The sequence below is a fragment of the Microtus oregoni genome, unplaced genomic scaffold (assembly GCF_018167655.1).
Source record: "Microtus oregoni isolate MIOR12 unplaced genomic scaffold, Mior012 000060F_001, whole genome shotgun sequence".
Lineage (NCBI taxonomy): Eukaryota > Metazoa > Chordata > Mammalia > Rodentia > Cricetidae > Microtus > Microtus oregoni.
The window spans coordinates 1,589,608-1,612,981 of NW_024543836.1; the positions used below are offsets into that span (position 1 = coordinate 1,589,608).

The 23,374-nt window shown below is 44.0% G+C and overlaps 1 protein-coding gene across 10 annotated transcripts in view; it reads left to right on the top strand.

Annotated features, from left to right (window-relative positions):
- Window positions 1–10,532, top strand: part of LOC121439069 (oxysterol-binding protein-related protein 6) — a 157,077-nt gene extending 146,545 nt beyond the window's left edge. For all 10 annotated transcript variants that reach the window (XM_041639549.1, XM_041639551.1, XM_041639552.1 and 7 more), the window contains 6 exons: window positions 270–348; window positions 2,453–2,597; window positions 3,741–3,885; window positions 6,436–6,562; window positions 7,943–8,065; window positions 9,843–10,532. In XM_041639549.1, the coding sequence (XP_041495483.1) occupies window positions 270–348; window positions 2,453–2,597; window positions 3,741–3,885; window positions 6,436–6,562; window positions 7,943–8,065; window positions 9,843–9,951 (728 nt within the window). In that variant the 3' untranslated portion in view covers window positions 9,952–10,532. The remainder of the gene's footprint in view (window positions 1–269; window positions 349–2,452; window positions 2,598–3,740; window positions 3,886–6,435; window positions 6,563–7,942; window positions 8,066–9,842) is intronic.
- The last annotated feature ends 12,842 nt before the right edge of the window (window positions 10,533–23,374 follow it).

Below are 23,374 nucleotides of genomic sequence, written 5' to 3' on the forward strand. Positions count from 1 at the left end.
ATTTTATTCTGGCTTCTGGAATTTGTTCCGTTAAATGGAAGCAAACGGGGAACATGATTGTGGAGAAATAATAAGCAATGAGTCTGGGAAGAATCACAGTCTTTTCACCTTGGCTGTCCTCAGGTCCTTGTGATATTAGATAGCAGTACAGTATCTGCTAGAATTGCAAAAAAGAAAAATGCTTTGTAAAATAAAATACCACTATTAGTTTTTACAGAACCGATCAGACGTGGAGCATTGTATTTTTGTCCTCTCGCTATCTCATTTAGATATCAGATGGAAAAATAAGTTCTGGGGGAAGTCGATGGAGATCCTGCCGGTTGGAACCCTGAATGTTACGCTTCCAAAGTAGGTTGCCCTCCTCCCCTCTCAGGCTTCTGCTCTCCCAGAACAAGTGGGTACGCGGGAAGGTCCAAAGGGTCCATTTCCCTGGATGCCCATAGTCTCTGTTACCTTCAGCATGATTTTTTCAGTATGGTCTCCCACAAGGACGAATAACCTTAGCCTGTGTGCAGCAGCTTCCTGCTTCTGTCCTGGCCTCCTTCTGATCAGCCCAGAGCTGCCATGTTCTCGCCAACATATTAATCTACGCTTTTGTTAGCAAGCTCACTCTTTATCCTTTTCTTTTCTATCCTGTTTATAACTTCACCTGTATATCTATCTTGCTTAGATAAAGGATCTATCTTAAATTTCTAAGTTATTTAGAAAAAAAGTAATGATGGAATCCTTTTATACCATAGTCTATATAAAAAGACTTAGAAGAGATAGACTATAAATATTTTTAAATTGCTTGGTTTGTGTTGAGGACAAAGATATGAGTTTGGTTTTTTTGTTTGTTTGTTTGTTTTTGTTTTGTTTTGTTTTTGTTTTTTTTTTTGTTTTTTTTTTTTTTGCTTGTCTGGTTGATTTGGGTTTCATCTATTTGGATGGTAGGATGTGCTGGGGTGGGGAGCTAAAGAGATGGCTAGGTATATAAAAAGCACTTGCACAAATAGGAGGACCTGAGTTCAAATCCCCAGAAGCCATATACCTAGCATGAGTGTCTGTTATCCAGCGCTGCTGTGGGAAGACAGGAGGTGGAGACGGGAGAATCCTCAGAAAACACAGGCCAGCCACCCTTCAGTATGCAGCGGAGAAACAGCAGAGTGAGCCTGTCTCTAAGCGGAAGGCAAAGACCAAAACATAAGGCTACCCTCCACATGCATGCATACACACACACGCATACACACATACACGAATGCACACATGTGCATACCCAGCCAGCTGATGAATTGGATATGGGGAAAGGCAAGATGAAAGAGATAAACATCCAATGAGTGAAAAGTCATGAGGATATCATCTTCCCTGGTGTCTCTAATACCTGTATCATACAGCTGGGCCTGAGAAGTATTTTATTTCATTATGAAATATAACTGTACTTGAAAATATACAGCTGGGCAGTGGTGGCGCATGCCTTTAATCCCAGCACTTAGGAGGCAGAGGCAGGCGGATCTCTGTGAGTTCGAGACCAGCCTGGTCTACAAGAGCTAGTTCCAGGACAGGCTCCAAAACCACAGAGAAACCCTGTCTCGAAAAACCAAAAAAAAATAATGTATACACTTCCATCTGATTTGTGCTCGTGCCATCCCAGTGCTTGGCAGAAATTCTGCACCTCATTCCCCAGAATATACACTGGATTTGTGCCCTAGATATGCTTGTTCGCCTTCCTGTCTTTTTCCTAAAGAATGGCTCCGTCTTCTTAACTTTTATTATGACAATGTCATCTTCTTAGCTTTTATTATGACAGTGTACTATGATAGCATTCTGAGAGTAATTGTTCTCAAATGTGTATCTGATTAAGCTTCTTTCCTCCAATCCGTCCACAAATACTCTCATCACCTGCCAGTAAATGTAGACCCTTTGGAAGGTCACTAAGTGCCTTCCCTGCCCTCCTCGTGATCTGGAGCACACCAATGGCAGGGCCCCAGATACCAGGTTCTCTTGGCCCTTGTGTCTTATAGATACACCCCCCATACACTGTGCTCACCTCCACACTACAAACCACAAGCCTCATCTGGTGTCTCTCGCTTGATAATCACTCCATGTTCCTGCAAAGCTAGGGATGACCCCCACTTCTGTCCTCGTATGCTTTGCTCATTTGTAGATAGTAACCTTCATGATACTTGACTGTTCTGAGTATTTGCTTACATGTCACTATGCCCCTAGAATACTCTTAGCCCCAGAGGAGCACGAAAGAGGCATTGTTGAACTTAGCGGCTTTAGGTCCCTAGAGAACACGTCATTATCCCTTAAGTAAAGGGGTTGTGTCATGCATATTTATGACTGCACAGTAGTTTTTAAGGAATGAGGGGAAGTGAGGGGAAAGGAAGTTTTACCCAAAGACTATTCTCATTTGTAAGAACAGTAATATATCTGTGTCTACTGCTTTTGATCAGTGCTGTGTCCTCTGTAGGTATGGAGATTACTACGTGTGGAACAAAGTCACCACGTGTATACACAACATCCTCAGTGGGAGAAGATGGATCGAGCATTATGGTGAAGTAACCATTAGAAATACCAAAAGCAGTGTTTGCCTCTGCAAACTCACGTTTGTTAAGGTAAGAAGCGCCATAGAACAAGAGAGGAAGGGCCACATGGAATGCTTCCCAAGGAAGAAATTGAAGGAGATATGCCCTGTGTCATGTCTTAGGGTATTTTAGAGAAGAAAGCATGATTGCTTGAGGAATCTAAACTTCTGGATTTGTGGAAGTCAGAAATACCATGTCAAAGGAGAAATAAGTTTATTTTTAAGGAATCTTGTTTTTACATAGCCAACAAGGACACTAAGTAAAATTCTAGAACGCATTTCATTTCTATACCGAGTTCTCTAGTTTCTGTTAGTGCCTGATTACAATGTAAATACATTAATGTGATCGTATGTAGGGTTCTGATTCTAATGCAGGTGTCAGTTCTTGAAAACATTGAGCAGAGCCATGGAGATGGTAGCCACAGTCACTCCAAACTTATCTAACCCTGCTCTGTAGCAATCCAGACTGGGCCAGGAGAAAGTACTGCTTTTGTTTACTGAGAAAAGGTTGTGGATAGAAATGCCCTTGGAGCACCTTTCCCCGAGTAACGCTGGTCTGAAGGAGAAATACAACACACACACACACACCATGTTTAACTACCTTACAGCATTTGCCAATTCTTTTGATATCATGTCCACCTCAAGTTCATTAAGATCCGTGAGCCAAGGGAGAGATTCTAAAGACAAAATCACTAGCCTGTGAGTTAATATTGGGGTCTTTAGCTACCAACTGGCCTGGAGCTAGAGACTGACATGCTATCATGCTGTGGCATGGAGCAGAAGTGTGTGTGTGTGTGTGTGTGTGTGTGTGTGTGTGTGTGTGTGTGTTGGTACTAGGAACCAAATCCAGGGCCTTGCCTGTGGTAAGCCAGTGCTCAGACTACCCCCTGCTTAGAAACTAATCTAACCAGTTACTGTGGCACTCCACTAATCCCAGCACGTGCATGTGACTCTGAGGTAGCAGGACTGTGAGTTTTGTGCCAACCTGGGCTACACGGGAAGTTCCATGCCAATTTAAACTACGTTAGTGAGACGCTATTGAGATAGAGAAGCAAGAAAAGCCACCTTCCCTGAGCGTGCAATGTGCTGAGCTGTTTTCCAATGGAAAGAACGGTTTGCATATGGAAAGGGCAGGTTGGTGTTACTAAAGTGCTGGGGGTTGCTTGTTTCCCAGGTGAATTACTGGAACTCCAATGTGAATGAAGTCCAGGGCGTGGTGATAGACCAGGAAGGGAAGGTGGTGCACCGGCTCTTTGGGAAGTGGCATGAAGGACTCTATTGCGGGGTGGCCCCCTCTGCCAAGTGCATCTGGAGACCAGGTGAGCCGGCCTGAGCTTCTTGGTCAGGAGGCTTGGGGGGGGGGGGGGGGACAACGAAAGGGAGGAAGCAGAGGGCGGACCATGCATTTGCCTTGCATTTCCTGTTGATAGTGAAATCTAACATGTAAATGCTCAAGGCCCTTGCAGTTATATTTACACCCAACAAATAAATTATATGTAAAATCCACCATTTGATACTTGGTAATTAACAAATGGACCAAATCATTGTCATGCCATAAACTGACCTGTTCAAATCTGCCACGGGAAATTGATTTAAACATAATGCATATGTGCAAATACTAGGTGTTCTAAACAAAGAGTTTAAATAATTGAAACACATAAGCAAGACCTTGTTTATCTTGTTTACTTTTTAAATAAAACAAAGGAAATATAGTATCTGTAACCCTAAATTCAGTAACTTGCCACGGTAAGTGAGCTTTTTTACATAGGCAGAAAAGCTGCCACATGCTGGCACATCACCAAAGACATCAGCACAGCCAGGCACTACATTAGCATGTAAAGGAAAATAAAGTGTAAGTGGCCAAAAAATTCTCCACGTGACATCTATTTCCATTGGAATTTGTTAAGTGCTCTCCAACTTTTAAAAATAGTATTAAGGATCCCACCCCCTACAGAGAAGAAGGCAGACTGACAGGACATTGTGGCCAGTTCCTTCTTTCAGTGCTGAGATTTTTGTCTGGTTTGAACCTGTGCAGGTCTTGTGAGGACTGTCACAATCCAAAGAATATAATCAAAATGTTGTATGAAAATTTTTCAAATAAAATTAATAAACTGTAAAAAAAACTAGTTTTTGGTTTCCTAAGCCACTGTTTTAAATGTTTATAAATTTCCTGATAGTGCCGGGCATGGGGGCGCATGCTTTTAATCCCAGCACTCAAGAGGCAGAGGCAGGTGGATTTCTGTGAGTTGTGAGTTCCAGGACATCCAGAGCTATACAGAGAAACCCTGTCTCAAAAAAACAAAAACAGAATAAAAGAAAATTCCTGCAGGTAGAGTGGCTAGTTCATCTGTTGTTAGTAACTACTTACTGAGTATTGGCCATGCACCAGCCTTGTTCTAGGAGGCTGGACTACTTCAGCAAGCAAAGCAAACACAGATTCCACCTTAGAATGCACTGATAAGCATGAATATGAGGTTGGGGTGTAAAGCAGTGGTGGTGCACTTTCTAGCATAAGTGAGGTTCTGGGTACCAAGCAAGTGTCTTACTCACTGCCTGGGGCGATGGTGGATGTCTGTGGTCCTCACACTTGGTACCCTGAAATAGGAGGGTTGCTAGAACTCAGGAGTTCACGATCAGCCTGGACAGCAAGGTGAGCTGTTAGGGAAAAAAAAGGGTGGAAGGGAAAGTACGGCAGGCGGGTGGGTTGCTGGAGGGATGGGTTGGTGGGTGGGCCAGGGGGTGGGTGGATGGATGGATGGATGCCTCAACAGATAGATGGATGGCTCTCGGGGCTGGCAAGAGGGCAGCAGGTTAAAGGTGCTCGCCCCCAAACCTAACAGCCTGAGTTGAGTCCTACAAATCGTCTTTTGTCCTCTGACCTCTACACACTTGCTATAGCTCAAAATGTGTGTGTGTGTGTCTGTCTGCCTGTGTGTGTGTGTGTGTTTGTGTAAATTGTTAGGATGGAATAAAATGAAAGGGCTCTGAAGAAGTTCCCTCCTGCCAAGACTGAGTTCAACCCCTGAAATCCACATGGTAGTAAAAGAAATCACTGGGGCTGGAGAGATGACTCAGCGGTTAAGAGTACATGCTGCTTCTCCAGAGGACTGGGATCATTCCCAGTATCCATGGGGGGGTTGCTCACAACTGCCTGTAACTGTCTACACCTCCAACCTCAAGGGTTCCCACATTCTCTTCTGGACTCTATGGGTATCTGCACACACGCATCATATTTCCCTGAGACACCTTTACATTAAAAAAAAAAATAAGGTTTGATGAGAACAGACAAAACTGAGCCAAAGAAAAATGCCAAGAATAGGTGTGTCTCTCCTCTCTCTCTCTCTCTCTCTCTCTCTCTCTCTCTCTCTCTCTCTCTCTCACACACACACACACACACACACACACACACACAAAACAACAAATTTAAAAATAATTTTTAAACGTTTTAAACAACTACTAATAAAATTTCCGTCTGCATCTTTTAAATGAGGAAGTCCATGAGAGGAGCTACTCGTGAAATTTCGACGTTGGTATTAACTAACCTGGTCTTTAGTTACCTAATTGAATATGTGAGAGGAAAATTCTGTGTTCGGCCAACAAAGACTATTAACGTAATGCAAGGTTTTATTTAAAGGCAGCGTTTTATTAAGTGTGTTAATCTCTCAATTCTGACAGTCAACATAAACTGTATCACCTAGCAAATTAGCAACAGTTCAATTACTCAAAAGGAAACCATGATGTTGTGTTCATGAGTTATAAGCCCATTTGGAAGCTGGGCTCATGTTAAGTGCTCTTCCTGATGAGTGGAGTGGGCTCCTCCCCTTGCCGCCTGCCTCGAACACTCAGAGCTGCTCTCTGCCTCTCTCCAGGTTCCCTGCCAACCAACTATGAGCTGTACTACGGCTTCACGAGGTTTGCTGTGGAGCTCAACGAGTTGGATCCTGTGCTGAAGGACCTCCTTCCTCCCACGGATGCCCGATTCCGGCCAGATCAAAGGTCAGGGTCGCTGCAGGGTTTCTGCTCCATCCTAGATGACGTCATGGTGTCAGAGGTCGTTGGGACTCTTCTCTCCATTGCTTGTTCGCTCTTCATGCATTCTTTCATCCCCGTATTCACTCAGAAATACCCAAGTTCTTACCCTGGGCAAATTGGCATTTGTAGGGACGTTGTAACAGAAACTTACTGGACAGTGGCCGGAACCTTCTGTTCAGTTACCAAATGTCTGAACACACAGCTGGTCACTAGCAAATCGTGCCTTGCCCTATGGTTTTGACCTCCTTACACACACTGCCCTGTAACATGGAGTGTCCTTGGAGTGACAGGAATACCTGGAGGTGACCTGACTGAAACTTAGTCCCATACCTTAGTCCCAGAGGCTGTGGCATTGTACTCAAACTACCGAATTCATCATTTTTTGTTCTTTTTATGTGATCATGATGTCCACTTCTACAGAATTCATTTCCCCAAATTTCTCTATGTCACCTGCATTCCATCACACAGCGGTTCTCTGTTTCCCATGTACGTGTGGAGGTTTTTTCCCCTCCTAAAATGTTATGGTATGACTTTTACTTCATTCTATTCTACATATGATTCTCCACTAAAAATTGCAGTTTATGGTCCTCCCAGAATGTGTGTCTCACTGATTAACATTTAATTTCATCAATTAACCCTGTGCAACATATATTGTATGTGCCTACTCTCCTTTGCCCTTGTTTTGAAATGTAAGGGTGTGTGTGTGTGTGTGTGTGTGTGTGTGTGTGTGCTGGTGGCAATCCATCCGAGGGCCTTGTGTATGTTTAGCAAGCTCCTGTCCACATGCCAGCCACACATGTAAACATTCACAGATCATCACTGGGTCCGTGTTCACCTTCTCAGTTGTGTCTCAGGATACCTTCTTTTTCATACCTGATGTTCCCCAGTAAAAAAGGAAAGCTCTTGCCTCTCAGTCTGTCTCTGAATAGAGAACAGCTGGTCACCATCCAGCACCCACAGCCTTGAACTAACACATTTGGCACTAGGATGCACAAAGAAGAAACCAGCCTGTGACTTCATGTGGCTCTTACCCTGGACTGTCATTCTCCAGAGAACCATCTGAAGTTGTAGAACTCTAGACAACACAGAGAAGTGTTCAGTGCCAAACCACTCGCCTGCCCCCTTATCATACCACTGTGGTCCTGAATGTAGTGATTTAATCCACACGTATGGAAACTATTTTAATTGGTGGACAGAGTGTGGACATATGGCCTGGGACAGGGTGAAGGGGCAGCAGCAATGTCACTGCTGTTCAGGATGTCATATTCTCAGCAGGTAATTTTATGCCAGTATTTTTTCTTCTAAAAGATGCTAACATTGGGATATCAACTGTATTCCTCTTAGATTTCTGGAAGAGGGAAACTTAGAAGCCGCTGCCGCAGAGAAACAAAGAGTTGAGGAACTCCAAAGATCCCGAAGACGGTACATGGAGGAAAACAACCTTGAACATATACCAAAATTTTTTAAGTAAGTCAGCCGTTCCCACAGCAAGTTCATGTTTTACTAAAAATTTGTAACAGACCATGAGAAAAAGAAGGTTGCAGCACATCCAAGGACTTAAACTGATTTGGGTAACTTTACGCTGGACAGGGAAATGCTGAATCGGATCTTGTGTGTGTAAAAGTTACTTGCCATAATCAGCAGTTCTTCTCAGTGGGTCCTTTCTCTCTGTGGGCAGAGAGATAGAGAGGAGCTCACCAAAGGGCATTGTTCCCTCATCAGGACCCTTTGGAGTGGCAGAACCTCTCCTCAGGCAGCAGTGGTTGGGATTCTACCTCCAAGGGCACCGTGACTTCATTAGGATTTAATTTTATTTCTGTAACATGGAGCTTGTTTCTGCTCATATTTAGCCCCACTGTGGCAGGATCAAAGAGGATTGCTACAGGACTATTTAAAGGATTATATAAACATCATGGAGATGACTGTAGTTTCCAGATCCATCATCAGTCATCCTCCTGAGCATGCACAGAAAAGCTCAGGGCAACACCCTCCCCATTAGAGCTGTCATCTCATGATCATCCTGTGGCGGAAGTGCAGACTTGCCATTCAGAAGTCTGCAGTGTTCCCTTCGGGGCTGCAGTGTGCATTCAGGGCTGCAGTATGCTCTTCAGAGCTGCAGTGTGCCCTAGGGCTGCAGTGTGCATTCAGGGTGGCAGTGTGCCCTTAAGGGCAGAAGTGTGCCCTAGGGCTGCAGTGTGCCCTTCAGGGTTTCAGTGTGCTCTTCAGGGCTGCAGTGTGCCCTTCAGGGCGGCAGTGTGCCCTTCAGAGCTGTAGTGTGTATTCAGAGCTGCAGTGTGTATTCAGAGCTGCAGTGTGTATTCAGGGCTGCAGTGTGTATTCAGGGCTGCAGTGTGTATTCAGGGCTACAGTGTGCCCTTCAGGTCTGGAGTGTGTCCTTCAGAGGTCTGCAGTGTGCCCTTCAGGTCTGGAGTGTGTCCTTCAGAGGTCTGCGGTGTGCCCTTCAGGTCTGGAGTGTGTCCTTCAGAGGTCTGTGGTGTGCCCTTCAGGCGGGCAGTGTGTATTCAGGTCTGCAGTGTGCCCTCAGGGCTGCAGTGTGACCTTCAGGGGTCTGGAGTGTGACCTTCAGGTCTGGAGTGTGTCCTTCAGAGGTCTGTGGTGTGTCCTTCAGAGGTCTGCGGTGTGCCCTTCAGGTGGGCAGTGTGACCTTCAGGTCTGCAGTGTTCCCTCAGGGCTGCAGTGTGACCTTCAGGTCTGCAGTGTTCCCTCAGGGCTGCAGTGTGACCTTCAGGTCTGCAGTGTGTATTCAGGGCTACAGTGTGACCTTCAGAGGTCTGTAGTGTGACCTTCAGAGCTGCAGTGTGCCCTTCAGACATGGGTATCATAAAGGCTTTTGCAACTTCTGATACTGAATCTAAAGATTTATGTAACTTAGATTTCTATAGTTCCTGGGAGGAAGCTCTTCCTTACAGTACTTACAGAGCCGTGTTTGGGCCTCCATCCTGTCTCTCCTTACCCAGAGGTAATTAGAGATAATTAGTTCCTGCCCTTCATCTTTTCCTTTTTGATTTCATTTCAATCATTTAATGACAACAGTTTAGTTATTTCTGGCCAGACATTGCTAGCTTATCAATTGTTGGCAGATAGCACACTAACTATATTATATACTGTACTGTATATATTTTATATATATATGTGTGTGTGCATAATATATATATGAGAGAGTTGAGTTCTCATCTGACCTTGATGTAATTTGTGTCTAATGTTGGTTTTCATATTTCCACAGAAAAGTAATTGATGCAAATCAAAGAGAAGCCTGGGTTTCTAATGACACCTACTGGGAGCTTCGGAAGGACCCTGGGTTTAGCAAAGTAGAGAGCCCTGTGCTGTGGTAAACTGGAGGCGTAGAGGTAGCTACCATACCACACTCCGGATGAATAAATAACTATGCACAATTACGTTTCTTATAGCTGCGCGTGGTTTCTGGGTCTACTGAAAACCTCCCATTTGCTTTTCTATTCATCTTTATAATGGATTTTCAAAAGTGCATTAGACAAGGCTCCTAACCACTTTTGGATCCTTTCTGTTTTGCTGCAACCATATTCCTTAAAAAAAAAAAAAAACACAATTAAAAGAGAAAAGAAAAGAAAACCCATGCCCTCCTCGGAAAGCAGACTGACAGAAGGGAGTATAAAATCCAAAGGCGGAAGAGTTGGTCAAGAAGATCACACTGTAACCGGTGCTTCACGCGGATCGGGGCGTGTAAGATGACGGTACTGCTACACGTTTGGTCTGCTGGCTGAAAGCGTCATCCCCTACCTTAGAGCTCCTGGGCCGGAGCGGTCGGTTAGTTCAGACCCGAAGTGTTTTTGGATGTGGTGTGCTTGTACCAGCCTCGTCAAAATAGACGTGATGCTTCCGGAAACCCATCCCATCTTTACATTGTTCATGCCTTAAGAAATGCAAAGATGTACAATAAACCATTTTTTTAAAATGTGTGCTCCTAGGTGTATGTGAAGGACAGAGCGTTAGAATCCTGGGAAGGATTCACTTTCTCGGTCAGAACATTGATTCAGCTGATGTAAGAAGATTAAGTAAGGAAAAACCCATTTTCCTTTGTTGAGCGAGTTACCGTGTGGCGGATCTGAAGGGCAAGAGGGCTAAGGGATGGTCCTCTAAGGTCTCTGCATCCAGGTTGCTCTTTAAGTTCCCATCCGTGTCCAGATAGTAAACCATCCTTCCTGCGTCTGACCTCACAGTGTGTCCTGGCATTTGGCAATGCTGTATTTTATTCGGATACCTGTCATCAGTGTTAAAACTTCATTAGGAAGTAACAGACGTTCGCAGTTTCTGCCTGGGCTGGGTGGTACCATGAAGCACTGTTTTTGAGTGGCACACGAGGCCATACAGCACATCCCTGACTCGTGCCCACTCCTTGGCACGGTTCAGATTCCACAGAGAACAAAAGCTTATTTGCATTATGTAAATGGGTCCTATGCAAATCATCTTCCTTTTCTAAAGTCAAGCAAGTCCATATGATACATGGTTACATAGTAATCATCTACCTTGCTAAGGGCAGAAATAAAAAACTTGGCTAAAAAAAAAAAAATGTATCCATTCCAAAGGTGGGGGCGGGCAAGCTGTGTTTTGAATTCTTCAGGTTTTGTTTTTTCTCCACAGGTACACAGAAGTTTTTGTAGGAAGCTTGCATTAGCATTCCTAAGTTCCTGCACGTACATGACTCTATAAATGCCTGTATGTTTAAAAACTAAGTCTCTGTAGGGGGGCTTCCTAGTGAATTAGAAACTTACATATATTTTATTGTCAGTTAGAGTATTATTCTTAGATTCTCACCATCTGAATTTAAGTGTTATTTTAGACTCTTATAGTGACATTTTATATTTTGTTAAGAGGCACCAATTTTGGTGTTATTTCTCCCCAGCAAAGCATTTCTGATAATGGGTAATTCGCCATAAAACCCAAGGCTGCTGCTGAGAACACGGAGGAAACTCAGAATTTCCACTCCATTTTAATTATCCTGACCTTCTTGTGTCTAAGTCCATACGTCATGTTCACAGCTGGCACTTGTTAGAACGGACGCTCGCTCCCACTAATTCCCTAAGTCAGCCAGAGCTGAGCTTCAGCGTACATGGCCCTCTCTATGCTCGCTCCTCGATTTTGAACTCCTGTGTGAAATCTTAGGTGGTTTGCCTCGCAATTGTCAAATCTTCCACTTGTCATGGACTATTTTTTTTCTTCATTCAAGCTAATGTCCTTTTATCTGTGCACTTTCTTTCATGTCTAAATTTAATTTGAATTAGGACCTAATTAGAATCCTGTTGGCTTCCTCACAGACTTTGGTTCTCCTCCCTTGGTGGAGCTTACAGTACGATTTAAAATGGGTCTCACCTGGACTTAGTGGTGTTTCCTGAAACTGCCTCACAGTGGCTAGGTAAGAAAAGAATCCTGCAGAAGACAGGTGTGACCAGGAGGGACCGGGAAGGTGAGATGATCCAAAGAGGCAGGGGGCTGTCAGTTTAACAAATGGAGGAAGACCAGGAGCCACCAGGGAAGAAATGACTGTGCCCAGGCTTGTGTTATCTGAGAAGGAGGGAGAAACGGGAGGTAAGGCCTTTGCTGGATACATAATATGGTTAGATATCAAGTACAAACAGGAAATGATGGTCAGGTCCCACCCTGAAACTAATTTGGATTTCAAGATGAAAATGAGGGACGTGTCCTGTTAATTACAACCACGTGTTGTGTGTGGTAGCCTCCATTTTGAATCTATTTTGAGATCCAGAGTTCTGAATTGTGTGACCATCCAGCCCTCGGTTAGGCTGCGGATTGTCTGTAACACCCAATTAGCTCACTGCCCAAGGGAACACGCTCTGGTATTGAAGTCACGGCCCCATCCCTCCTTGTCTTCACACCATAGTTAAAAAGTTATGGCCCCATAACTTTTGTTATGTCAATCACATAACATTCCGGGTTTTGAAGCTAAACGGCAAAAGGAAAGAATATTAGCTTATTCTCTTGATAAAACATGATGTATTCCTTGGAACTTTACATAAATCTTTAGATTCATGAAGGCATTACTGTTTTGCTTTTCATTACAAAGATCTAGGAGGGCTTGGTATGTCTGTGTTGTTCTCCCAAGCTTTACTGCCAAGCTCCCTCCCCTCCAGAGAGATGGTCATTAGTAACAGCGGTAATTGGTGGCAGTAGGCTGAGGGCTTGCCCAGACTGAACCGATCAATGGTACACTCCAGCGTTCGCAGAGGCTCTCCGAAAACCAATCATTTGATGCTCAGTGCTACTGACCAAGGTGCAAACTCCCTCTTCAGTGTTGCTGATGTTTGGTTATTTTTAATAGTTATTATTTTTCATGGATTACTTTAAAGCACTGTCTGGTAGTTGTAAAGAAACGAGAACTTCATTTAAGATATCTTGCCATTATCACGCCAGTGAGAGCAGGGACTGAATGTAATTTTTCTGGCTGAGGGAAACCAAGGGATTTTTGGTACAAAGGATGCCAAATTGTCGATTTCCCAAACCTTTTGTGCTCTGGCCTTGTGTTTTTCTGCATGACCCCTTACCAGTCCCAAGGAGCTTGGAGAGGGAGGGAAGTTACATGGAAGAAAACCTGATCTGCCTGTTTTGCTTAATACTAAAGAGTATTTTTGTTACTCTTCTGTGGGTTCGATTATCCGTCTTGTCTACTGCTGTTCTCTGTCATCCTCGGTAATGGAGCGTTTGTAGCAGCTGAGCTCCACACACCATGGCGTGAATCAGATGTTTGCACTTGGCTCAGTGTGTTATGAATGTGGCACAGTAAATACAGTTTGTGTACAAAATATTAGTTTATTTCTATGAGAGCAATTATGTTCGGGATATATAAAATGTATCTAATTAAACCATTATGAATCTATTCTCTGCTCTAGAAATGTTCTTTGGGGGAAAATTTGGGGGGGGGGGGAATGTGTCCATAGAGCTGGGGAAAATGTCGTTTTGTTTTTGTGGGGTTTTTGCCCCCAAGGCTCCATGGATTTTGTGAAAGACTATTATCGCACCAGGATTCTGTCTTTGTTGGGTTTATTTTGTAAAATGTACACTTTGAAAGTTGTGCGTTGCGTGGCACTTTCTCAAGCAGAAACTAGCTCCATTAGCATCGTCTTCAAAGCTCTTACTGAGACGGAAAACCTTCTGACGGCATCTGCTTTCAGGGGAATGGCGAGTTGTCTAAGAAGGGTGTGCCTTCGTTCTTCTAAGAGATGAACTGTCTTTAAAATCGCTGTGGTGTGACACGTCCCACACATGAGTAGAAAGGGCTCTGGGCTACAGGCAGCAGCTGTGAGGGAACTTGGTGTTGAACTCTTCCATTGGCTTTTCAAGGTGACAAACTTGTCTCTCTAACCTCTGGTACTAACCATTGAAAGAGTGGATACCTGTTTCTATTGTTTGGCACCACATCATTGCTTGTTAAACAGCCATGTTTGTGTTGAATTTCAGTCATTCAGTATTAGAAACTATTTCGTTCCCTTTCCTCTTGAACAGTATCCTTCACAAGTTAAAATTTCCTTATAAACATATATTACTAGTTGCTTTCCAGGCTGGTAGGAAAAAGAATAACAACAAGTTCCTGGTTTCCATAAATATTGTTGCTATTTATACCTTCCTTCTAAAACATGAGTTCATTGTATAGAAAAGAATATCAAATCTTTGGTCTGATAATGTGGAGTCCTGCTTGGGATCCACCTGCTCCTTCTACCTGTCATGTTAGAGGGAGTGAGCAACTGAATCGAATTCTGTTAAAGTGGGAACGATGCTCAAAACACTGTTCCTGCCCTGGGCCTGCTCTCTTGATTTTTCATCTTCAGGAATAAAAGTGTTTGCTATTGGAACTGTACCACCTGACATATGTTGGCTGCAGACACCATGACATCACGTCACAGTAGTGACATATTCATTATCCCCATAGGTTTTGGGGTGTGTAATCTTTTCTTCCCCACTCAGAATCAATTCTTGGTCTGTTGTTATTATTGCTTTTTTAAATTAAAGTTTGCATACTTTCTTGTGTTTATAGCATAGAAGATTGGGGTGTGGGGCGGCTGTATACATGCCTGCCAACTCCTCCCGTGCCTTTACCACTCGGTCAAGCTTCAACGTGACCCCACTCAATTCTGGTTTTTGTAACCCAGTAGAGATCATAGATTTGCTTAGAAAGCTATTTTTTTCATATCAAAATGACCATGTAGCATAGCAGGGTAGTTTTCAGGCTTTGAGAGTGCAGGGTTACGATCAGATTGGTGGGGGATGAGGGGTTGGATAGAGGAAGACCTTGAAGGCATTGTCCTCTCTTGTGTGATGAAAGAAGCTGTGGGACTCCAGAGTGATGGCTTTGGGATGGTTGTTTGATAAGGATGGATGGCTTTGGGATGGTTGTTTGATAAGGATGAAGCTGATGGAGGCAGAGACACTTCTGCGGGCCTGTTTTGTTATTCACTTCGCTTGTATGTGACATCTTACAAAGTAAACTTAACATTAAGCTTATACACAAAACATGAAATTGTGCATATAAATGAAGGGTCTAGTGACGTTTTCAATCTGTGTATATGACATGTCATGTTCCAGGCAGGTTAAGCAGTTCTGTCGTTTCTAACATTCCCTATCTGTCAATGGTAGACACTTCCAAAGCCTGTTCTTTTGGGATTCTGAACTATTCCATGCATCACTGTGTGCTCATGAACATTTGAAACTTCCATTGTTTCAGAAGTGTATGTCCTGAATGCCCTTACTCCTCATCTGGAAACAAAGAATCTGGTTTTGTAAAGGAAATGGAAAGCAAGTGTCCTAGTACCTGGTGACCTCCCACTGGGCAGGCCTAAAGCTCTTTCCTGTTGTCATCCCCCTATCCTGTTACTGGAAAGTAGGAAAGTTCCCAGAGGTCATCTGATAGAGCAGGAGTTTTTTTAAATGACGTCTTCTCACTGTGCAGCCTGGCCTTGCTTAGAGCCCACAGAAGTCTGCCTGCCTCTGACTCCTGAGTGCTGGGATTAACACTGTGTACCCCATGCCCAGCAAACACAGCATGATTAGCATTGGGCTCTGCAGCAGAAGGAAAGGAAAGAATAGCTAAAAGGGAAGTGGGATATAGCAGGGGGGATGTTTGCTCTCCTAAGTGGTAAAATGGTCTTCAAGGGTGTGGGTAGATCCCAGCTGGACCACAAGTCATCTTGGATGTTTGATTTTGATTCCCGAGTTCTCTGAAAACTTCGACTTGAGCTAAAAAGGCACTCCGATCCATCCCCAGGAAGTTTGAAGGACAAGTGGGATGAGACATCCTCCCACCCCGCAATGCTTTATCCTTGCCCCAGCACCAGCTCTCTTTGTAGCTCTGATAGTAGCTCTCCGGTGTCGGTGGGAAAGTCTTATTCAAGGACCCAAACCGAGAACACCTGCCTGGCCCATGCAAATCCCTGGGCCCTGTCCCCAGCTGAGCACATGAGCACATACTTGGCAGGTGAGCAGAGCACACACACGCACATAGATGAGAACGCTGCTCTGTTGCTCTCTCGCTGTGATGCCTGCTTAACATCAGCACAGTGGCAAGGATGGCAGCACACTGAAATCTAGAAGACGATGGATGTTGTTAGCATCCGAGTGTGTTGGTGGATGTTGTTAGCATCCGAGTGCGTTGGTGGAGGCAGCCTCGGCAGCCGCAAAATCAGAAACTGACTCAAAAACTGGAACTCATCCCTGCTTCATCTGCATCTCTCAGGGGCTTCTCGGTGGACTGACAGGATTCCTGGCTTGGAAGAAAGTTGAAGGGAACTCCTTCCACAAAGCTGGGTCCTGAGATCCCAGCGGACAATTTCAGAGCGGACAATTTCAGAGCACAGTCTTTACCTAGATGGGCTTCCTCCTTGACGGGAGCTTCTGTTGGAAGAAACCCTGACTTAAAATTGTTGTCCTTATATCTGAAGGCATAAAGATAGTGGCCCTGTACTGTTTAGAGGAGATTTGGTCACCTTCAGCGAGAAAAGCCACCTTAACGTTACAAACAGAATACCAACCAACGTCTAGCAGAATAAAGATTTCCTAACAATGGTAATTCACGGGGGAAAAATATAAAAAGATTGTCTGTAACCACTCAGAATAACAACCATGCCTCTTCAAGGCTGTATACAAGAATGTTACATTTGGAACAACCCAGGAAAATCAAGGAGTTTTAAATAAATCATATAAAGAGATTTGTGTGCTATTCTGATGACTTCTTCAAAACATTACTGTTCACCCAAATCACTAGTTGCATGTTCACCTCCAGAAGAGACTTCAGCGACACCGGAGGAGGTTCGGAATGCACTCCAACTGTGTTTCCAGGTCTTTTCATGGAGTAGCTGCACAACCAAGTCAGATACTAGCGAAAGACATTCTCCTGAATTCGGAGCATTATACTAAGAGATTTAGTGGTCTGGCTTCAGTTTTCTGGTTTTTTTGTTTTGTTTTGTTTTGTTTTAGATTTTAGAAGTAAAACTGAATCAATCCCACAAAGATTGTGGGAAACTCAAAATGCTCAGGGGAAGGTCTTTGCCTATCCCTAGACTCTTGGGCCCACCTGCGGATGATTTTCCATATAACCAGTAGTTGTTCATTTGGAAAGAGTGTTTTAGTGGGGGAACATTTCCCGTGACTGGTGGAATCAGTTCCCATAAATCAGAGACTGAAAGACCCTCAGAGAGGACCTTTTCCTCCAATGAAGTCCCCAGAACCAGGACACTCTGAGTCCAGACCACAGGATGCAATTAGCAAGAGGTTTATTGAGTAAACACAGGTACCTGCGGGCAGCAAAGTCTTTCGGAGGACTTGCACGCCTGCCAACTGGAGAGCAGGCTTTTTATAGGGAAGAGCAAAAAGCAAGTTTACAGAAGCAAAAGCGTGGTTATCGGTCGATCAGAATGAGGCGGGGTGTCAGAAAAAGCAAGTTTACAGAAGCAAAAGCGTGGTTATCGGAATGAGGCGGGGGGCATGACTGTTCCTATCTCATAGATATCCTGTTTTGCAGTCAACCTGCTTTGTTGATGTCCTATCTTATTGACATCCTGCCCTGCAGTCTTCCTATCTCATAGACATCCTGCTCTCTCAAGCACATGGGATATTCTTACAAGAACAGGCTGGCTGCTGATCCGGAGAATTTTTTTTAAAGCAAACAGGACGTTCCCCCGGGAGCATGCTAGCTGCGGGTTTTGAGGAGGGGGTCTGTAGGGTCTTTCAGAGACAGTGTGTCCTGATTAGTCTGTACTCATAGGAAGAGTAGGTTCTCAGCAGCCTTGACCACCAAGGCTCTTAATTTCTTGTTTTTAAAGGTAAAAGAAGACACACTTTCATAGAATGTCAAAGAAAGCACCAACTGACCCTGAATCACGAGTGCCTCCAAATCAACTTCTTTTGTCTCCTCATTTTCCCCTCTCGCGTTTGCTTGTTCTTATAGACAAGTCCCTGGTAGCCCAGGCTAGCCTGAAACTTGCAGTCCTCCAGTATCACAATCCCACATGTTGGGATTACAGACATGCACAGTCATGCCTAGGTAATCCAGCTGTTCCAAATCCTGGGGGCTTTCAATAGCCTGGCCCACTACAGTGCATTTACGGAGTGGTACCCAGCCTCATCCCAGTACTGTCTGAGCACAGAAATGTGAAGACCCTGTAGTATCCCTTCCCAGGGATGATTTCTTTGGTTTCTACTGAGCAGAAGCTTTAATATGAGTGGCCGATGTCCACAGAAACAGGCTTCCTTGTAACTTTGTAGCCATGCCCCGGAATCTCTCAATTCAGAGAGATTGAGGAAGGGAAAGACGATACAAAGTTACGACCTGTAGCTTGAAACAAGGATGAGATTCCTCCCTCCCACCTTACTGTATGTAACAAAGGAATGGGAAATCAAATGGAAAATAAGGAGACGTAACAGGGAGACGGTTTGCAGTTTGTGACCATTTTAGTTTAATTCTGTTGCTGTGATGAAACACCCTGACTACAAGTAACGCAGGAAGAGAAGGGTTTATTTCATCTCACTCTTCAGGACATAGCCCATGGTTGAGGAGAGTCAGGCCAGGAACCGTGGAGAAATGCTGCTTGCTCACTTCAAGGTTCAGGCTTAGCTAGCTTTCATGTATAACCCAGGACCACCTGCCCATGGATGATACTGCCCGCAGTGGGCTGGGCCCCCCTGCAGTAATTCGTAATCAAGACAACATCCCACAGACCAGCCTGATCCAGGCAAACCCTCAACTGAGGCTTTTGGATGATCCTAGGCTGGGTTAAACTGACAGTTAACTGTATCTAGGACAATAAACGTGGTGGCCATAAGTCACCTTGTCCAAATACAAACTTGGGCCATAGATGACACTAATCCGTCTCCATAAATGCACCAATGTGGTCCAGTTTCACAGAACTGCTGTTGACTTTTAGGTAGTGATTTCATGGTTTAGGTTTATCTTACAAAATTAAATGACAGAGCAAGACAAACATAACTGAGCTCGTGTCAACAGCCTGTTTGCTCAGAAGGAAAGCCTCCAGGTGACCTGGGCCGAGCAGTCAAGGAAGTAGATTGGCCAAACTCAAGCTTCTTGGCCAGGCATCTCCCAAGGCAGACACCTGGCGTTTGCCTGATTTTCCACACAGGCTCAACGAACAGAATTACTCTCTTTGGAATACTGGTGTATGAGGGGTCTCTAGAGGATCAGAACTGATAGGATGTATAAGATGTATACGTATATGATATATATTATATGCATAATTGAGTTAATATGTACATATTATATGTGTAATTGTATACATAGGTATACACTATGTTATATATGTGTGTGCATTAGTTAATACTGGAAGTAGTCAAATCGACAACCAAGAACACTCTCACGAATGAGTTTAACAGGGAAGGTGGGACGAAAACAGAAATAAATCCTTTCAGAACTCTCCAGCTCTTAACAAGTTACCCATAGGTCAGGACTCTCCAGCTCTTTAACAAGTTACCCATAGGTCAGGGCTCTCCAGCTCCTAACAAGTTACCCATAGGTCAGGGCTCTCCCAGCTCTTAACAAGTTACCCATAGAACAAGGTCTGTGAGCTGCCTCAGCCTCTTTCCTGTTTCCTAAAACTGCATCATTTTAAAATGTATCAAGTGTAAACTTCCCAAACTCACTGCTTAGTGGTTAGGCCACTCTGCAGACTCGGTGCTTATCTACAGAAATCCAGAGGGAAAGATGTCAGAGAGGTTTTCTCCCAAGGGAAATCAAAGCCTTCGCATTCAGCCGTCCTTCCCTCGGTTCTCTCAAATGCTTACTCCTCCATGGTATCCCTGAGAATTCTCTCCGCATTGTGACAGTGGTTGGTGGTTCTTTTTGAAGTTTCATTTCTCTAAATCTTGCAATTTAACTCTTCCAAATTACATCCTGGCATAGTGAACACACACCTTTAATCTCAGAACTCAGGAGGCAGAGGCAGGAGGATCACTGTGAGTTTGGGGCCATCCTAGTCTTTATAGAGAGTGAGTTCCAGAACAGTGAAGGCTAAACAGAGAACCTGCCTCAAAAAAGAAAAAAAGTTCCTTCAGTTAGTTTTTCTTATTCTCTTTTTTCCATATGGAATAAAATACCTTTATATATGACACTAATATTCCCTCTGTCAAAATCTGCCTAGCATTACACAAGATCTCTGCAGATCAACTGTCTGAAGTATTCACAAGGCATGCTTCCGGACAGAGCACAGGAAACCAAGACAGTCTCTCTGTTAACTGTCTACTATTCCGGACTGATGACAGCGCTTAACCAAGACTGTTTGTCCACTGCCCTTGGCTTTGGCATAGTCTACTCCAGGCTTAAGTTTCTGCCCATTTACGCCTTAGGTGGCATGACATGTCTATATATCATCTCTTAAGACTTAATAACACTTTTCTGCCATCGGTAATTTTCAAGTTCAGAATCTCCATCCTGAGGAGGCCAAAGCCATCCTCTAAATTCCTCACAATTGTATCTAACATGGATTAATGTATTTAATAATATTTGAAATTTTTTTAAGGGAGGATGTAGCTTATTCAGTGGGGTAAACAAGGGGGAGGGTGTTCAAGCTGAATTCATGAGTGTCCAACACTGACACCGGCTTGAATGTCCCCTCCAAAATGCATAAGGAAATGTGACTACCATCATAATATAAAGAGATGCAGGACTTAAAAGGTGACCCCATCAGTAGGGCATAGCCCAGGGAGCCAGTTAATTACCACAGAAAGGGTTGCTGTCAAAGCAAGCTGGTCCTCCCTCCCTCTTGCATCTGCCTCAGGCAAGCCAGCTTGGGGGGGGGGGGGGACTCAGACACAGGTGTGTGGGGGCACCCCGCCTCTAGAACTGTAAGCAATATAGTTCTCTTTCCATTCCCTAAGCTCAGCTGGAGATGGAGCTCAGTTGACATGGTGTTCCGTGAGCACGTGTGTAGCCTTGGGTTCAATCCCCAGCATTTTATAAACCTGTCCCGGGGACACAGGGTTGTCATCCTAATGCTCAGGAGATGAAGGCCGGAGTATCAGACACTCAAAAGCCTCCCTGGCTACAGAACATGTTCAAGGCCAGCCACATAAAACATGCCTCAAAAGCAACAAAAATAAACAAAATTAATAACCTAGTCTTTGGCTTAGCGGTTTAACTCTCAATGAGTCTACTTGCCTGGCAGAAGGGAGGCCTTGGGGCTCCATCCCCAGGGCCACAAAAGCAAATATTATCCAGGCTTAGGCTCCTGTCATAACAACACAAGAGGGGCTGAGACAGCACCACCTTAGAAGCCCTTAGGGTGTTTGGCTTTTTGAGGCCACAGGTCAAATCCATGAGTTCAGCAAGCACCTTTCCATTGTGAGAGAGCCCTACACATCAGGATTTGTTAGCACCCGAGACAAATCTTGCCAAATCTGTGAGAATTATCACCCACACTGTGCATGTAACAGATGCAATCGGAGGCAGACTTGGAACTGTGGGCTATTTCCAAAATGCCTTCTGACTCTACTGATCCCAGGGGCGCAGCAGATTCTGGTAGCCTGGGGATTCCTCAATTCTTTTCTAGTCAGCAGGAGGAATTTGTAAAACAATGAACTCATAAAAAACAAAACAATAAAAAAACCAACTTGTCATTTTAAGGGGTTTGGGAGAAGGCTCAGCAGTTAAGAGCCCTTACTGCTCTAGCAGGGGACCTGGGTTCAGTTTCCCTGAACCCAGACACCTATAATTCCCTTTCCAAGAGATCAAATGTCCTCTTCTGACAGCTGTGGTGCATATACATATATTCAGGCACACACACACACACACACACACACACAAATATATCCTAAACATGATTCATAATAGTATTCAATAAGTTAAAATTTTTACCAACAGAAGTAGTTGTCAAATTTAGCAAATATTTATATATATTCAGCACAAGCAATCAAACTGCAATTTTTCTAAGACTTGATTGGCTTTCATCTTACGTATATAAGGGTCTGTATGCTGTGTCTGTATGCTGTGTGTATGTAGTGCTCCCAGAAGACAGCAGAGGGCGATAGATCCACTAGAATTGAAGTTGCAGAGGGCTGTGTGCTGTCCTGTGGGTCCTGGGAACAGAACCTGGGTCCTCAGGGAAGAGAAGTAGGTGCATTTAACTGAAGAGCCATTTCTGTGGACCCATACTGACTGTTTTTGTGCCAAAGTCAATGCCAAAGAGAATGAGCATTGCAGTTTCTTAGTATTGTGTCCTTTGTCACTTGTCGTCAAGGGATTTGAACCTTTGAAGAAATGTGTAAGCTACCTTAAGTATTTCACAGTGGTATTTATTTTTTTTGTAAGCTGCTATAACAAATTCTCCAAGTTCTGACAGCACTTTGCTCCAAAAAGGTTAGAATTTGCTACTCTAAGTGATGAAGACAGTGCTAAAACTGTAGTTTTTGAGACTTTTAGTGAATTGAAATCCAGGGAAAAGAACTTTCAAATAGGGTGTCAGTTAATTTTATCCATTCAAACGAAGCTAAATACAATGATGAGGTCCCAGCAATATTGAATTTCCCTGAGTTTTCTAAACTTGAAGAAGGTAGAGTTCCTGTTTTGACGGATTCAGCCCAACACAGTGGGATGAATCTAATTTTGTGAGGAGACAATTCAGCTCGTATTTAGATACACAAGAACTGAAGCCAAGGCCTAGAGGGACTATTATGTAACCATATCCATAATAGCCAAAAGGTTGAAATCACCTAAGTGCCCACCAACAGTTGACTGGACAAACAACCTGAACCAGAACATTATGTAGCCTTTTAAAGGAGGGAAGTTCTGACATGGTACAAAATGTTTAAGCCATGGAAACATACTAGGTGACATAAGTCCTAAAAAGACCAATGCCGTGGGCTGAAGAGATGGCCCAGGGAGAAAAAGCCCTCGAACCCACTTGGTTCACAACAGTGACTCACAACTGTCTATCATTCCGATGGATCTGGCACACTCGCTGGCCTTCTTGTGCACTGCAAGCACATGGTTCACATACACACATTCAGGTACACATTCAAATACAAAAAATAAAAGAAATAAAAATAAAAAAGACAAACACTGTGTGTTTCTACCTATATGAGATAACTAGCAGAAAAAAAAGAATAAAGGCAAATTAAAAGCCTACTGTGGCCGTGTGGTGGTGGCGCACGCCTTTAATCCCAGCACTCGGAGGCAGAGGCAGGCGGATCTCTGTGAGTTCAAGGCCAGCCTGGTCTACAAGAGCTAGTTCCAGGACAGGCTCCAAAGTGACACAGAGAAACCCTGTT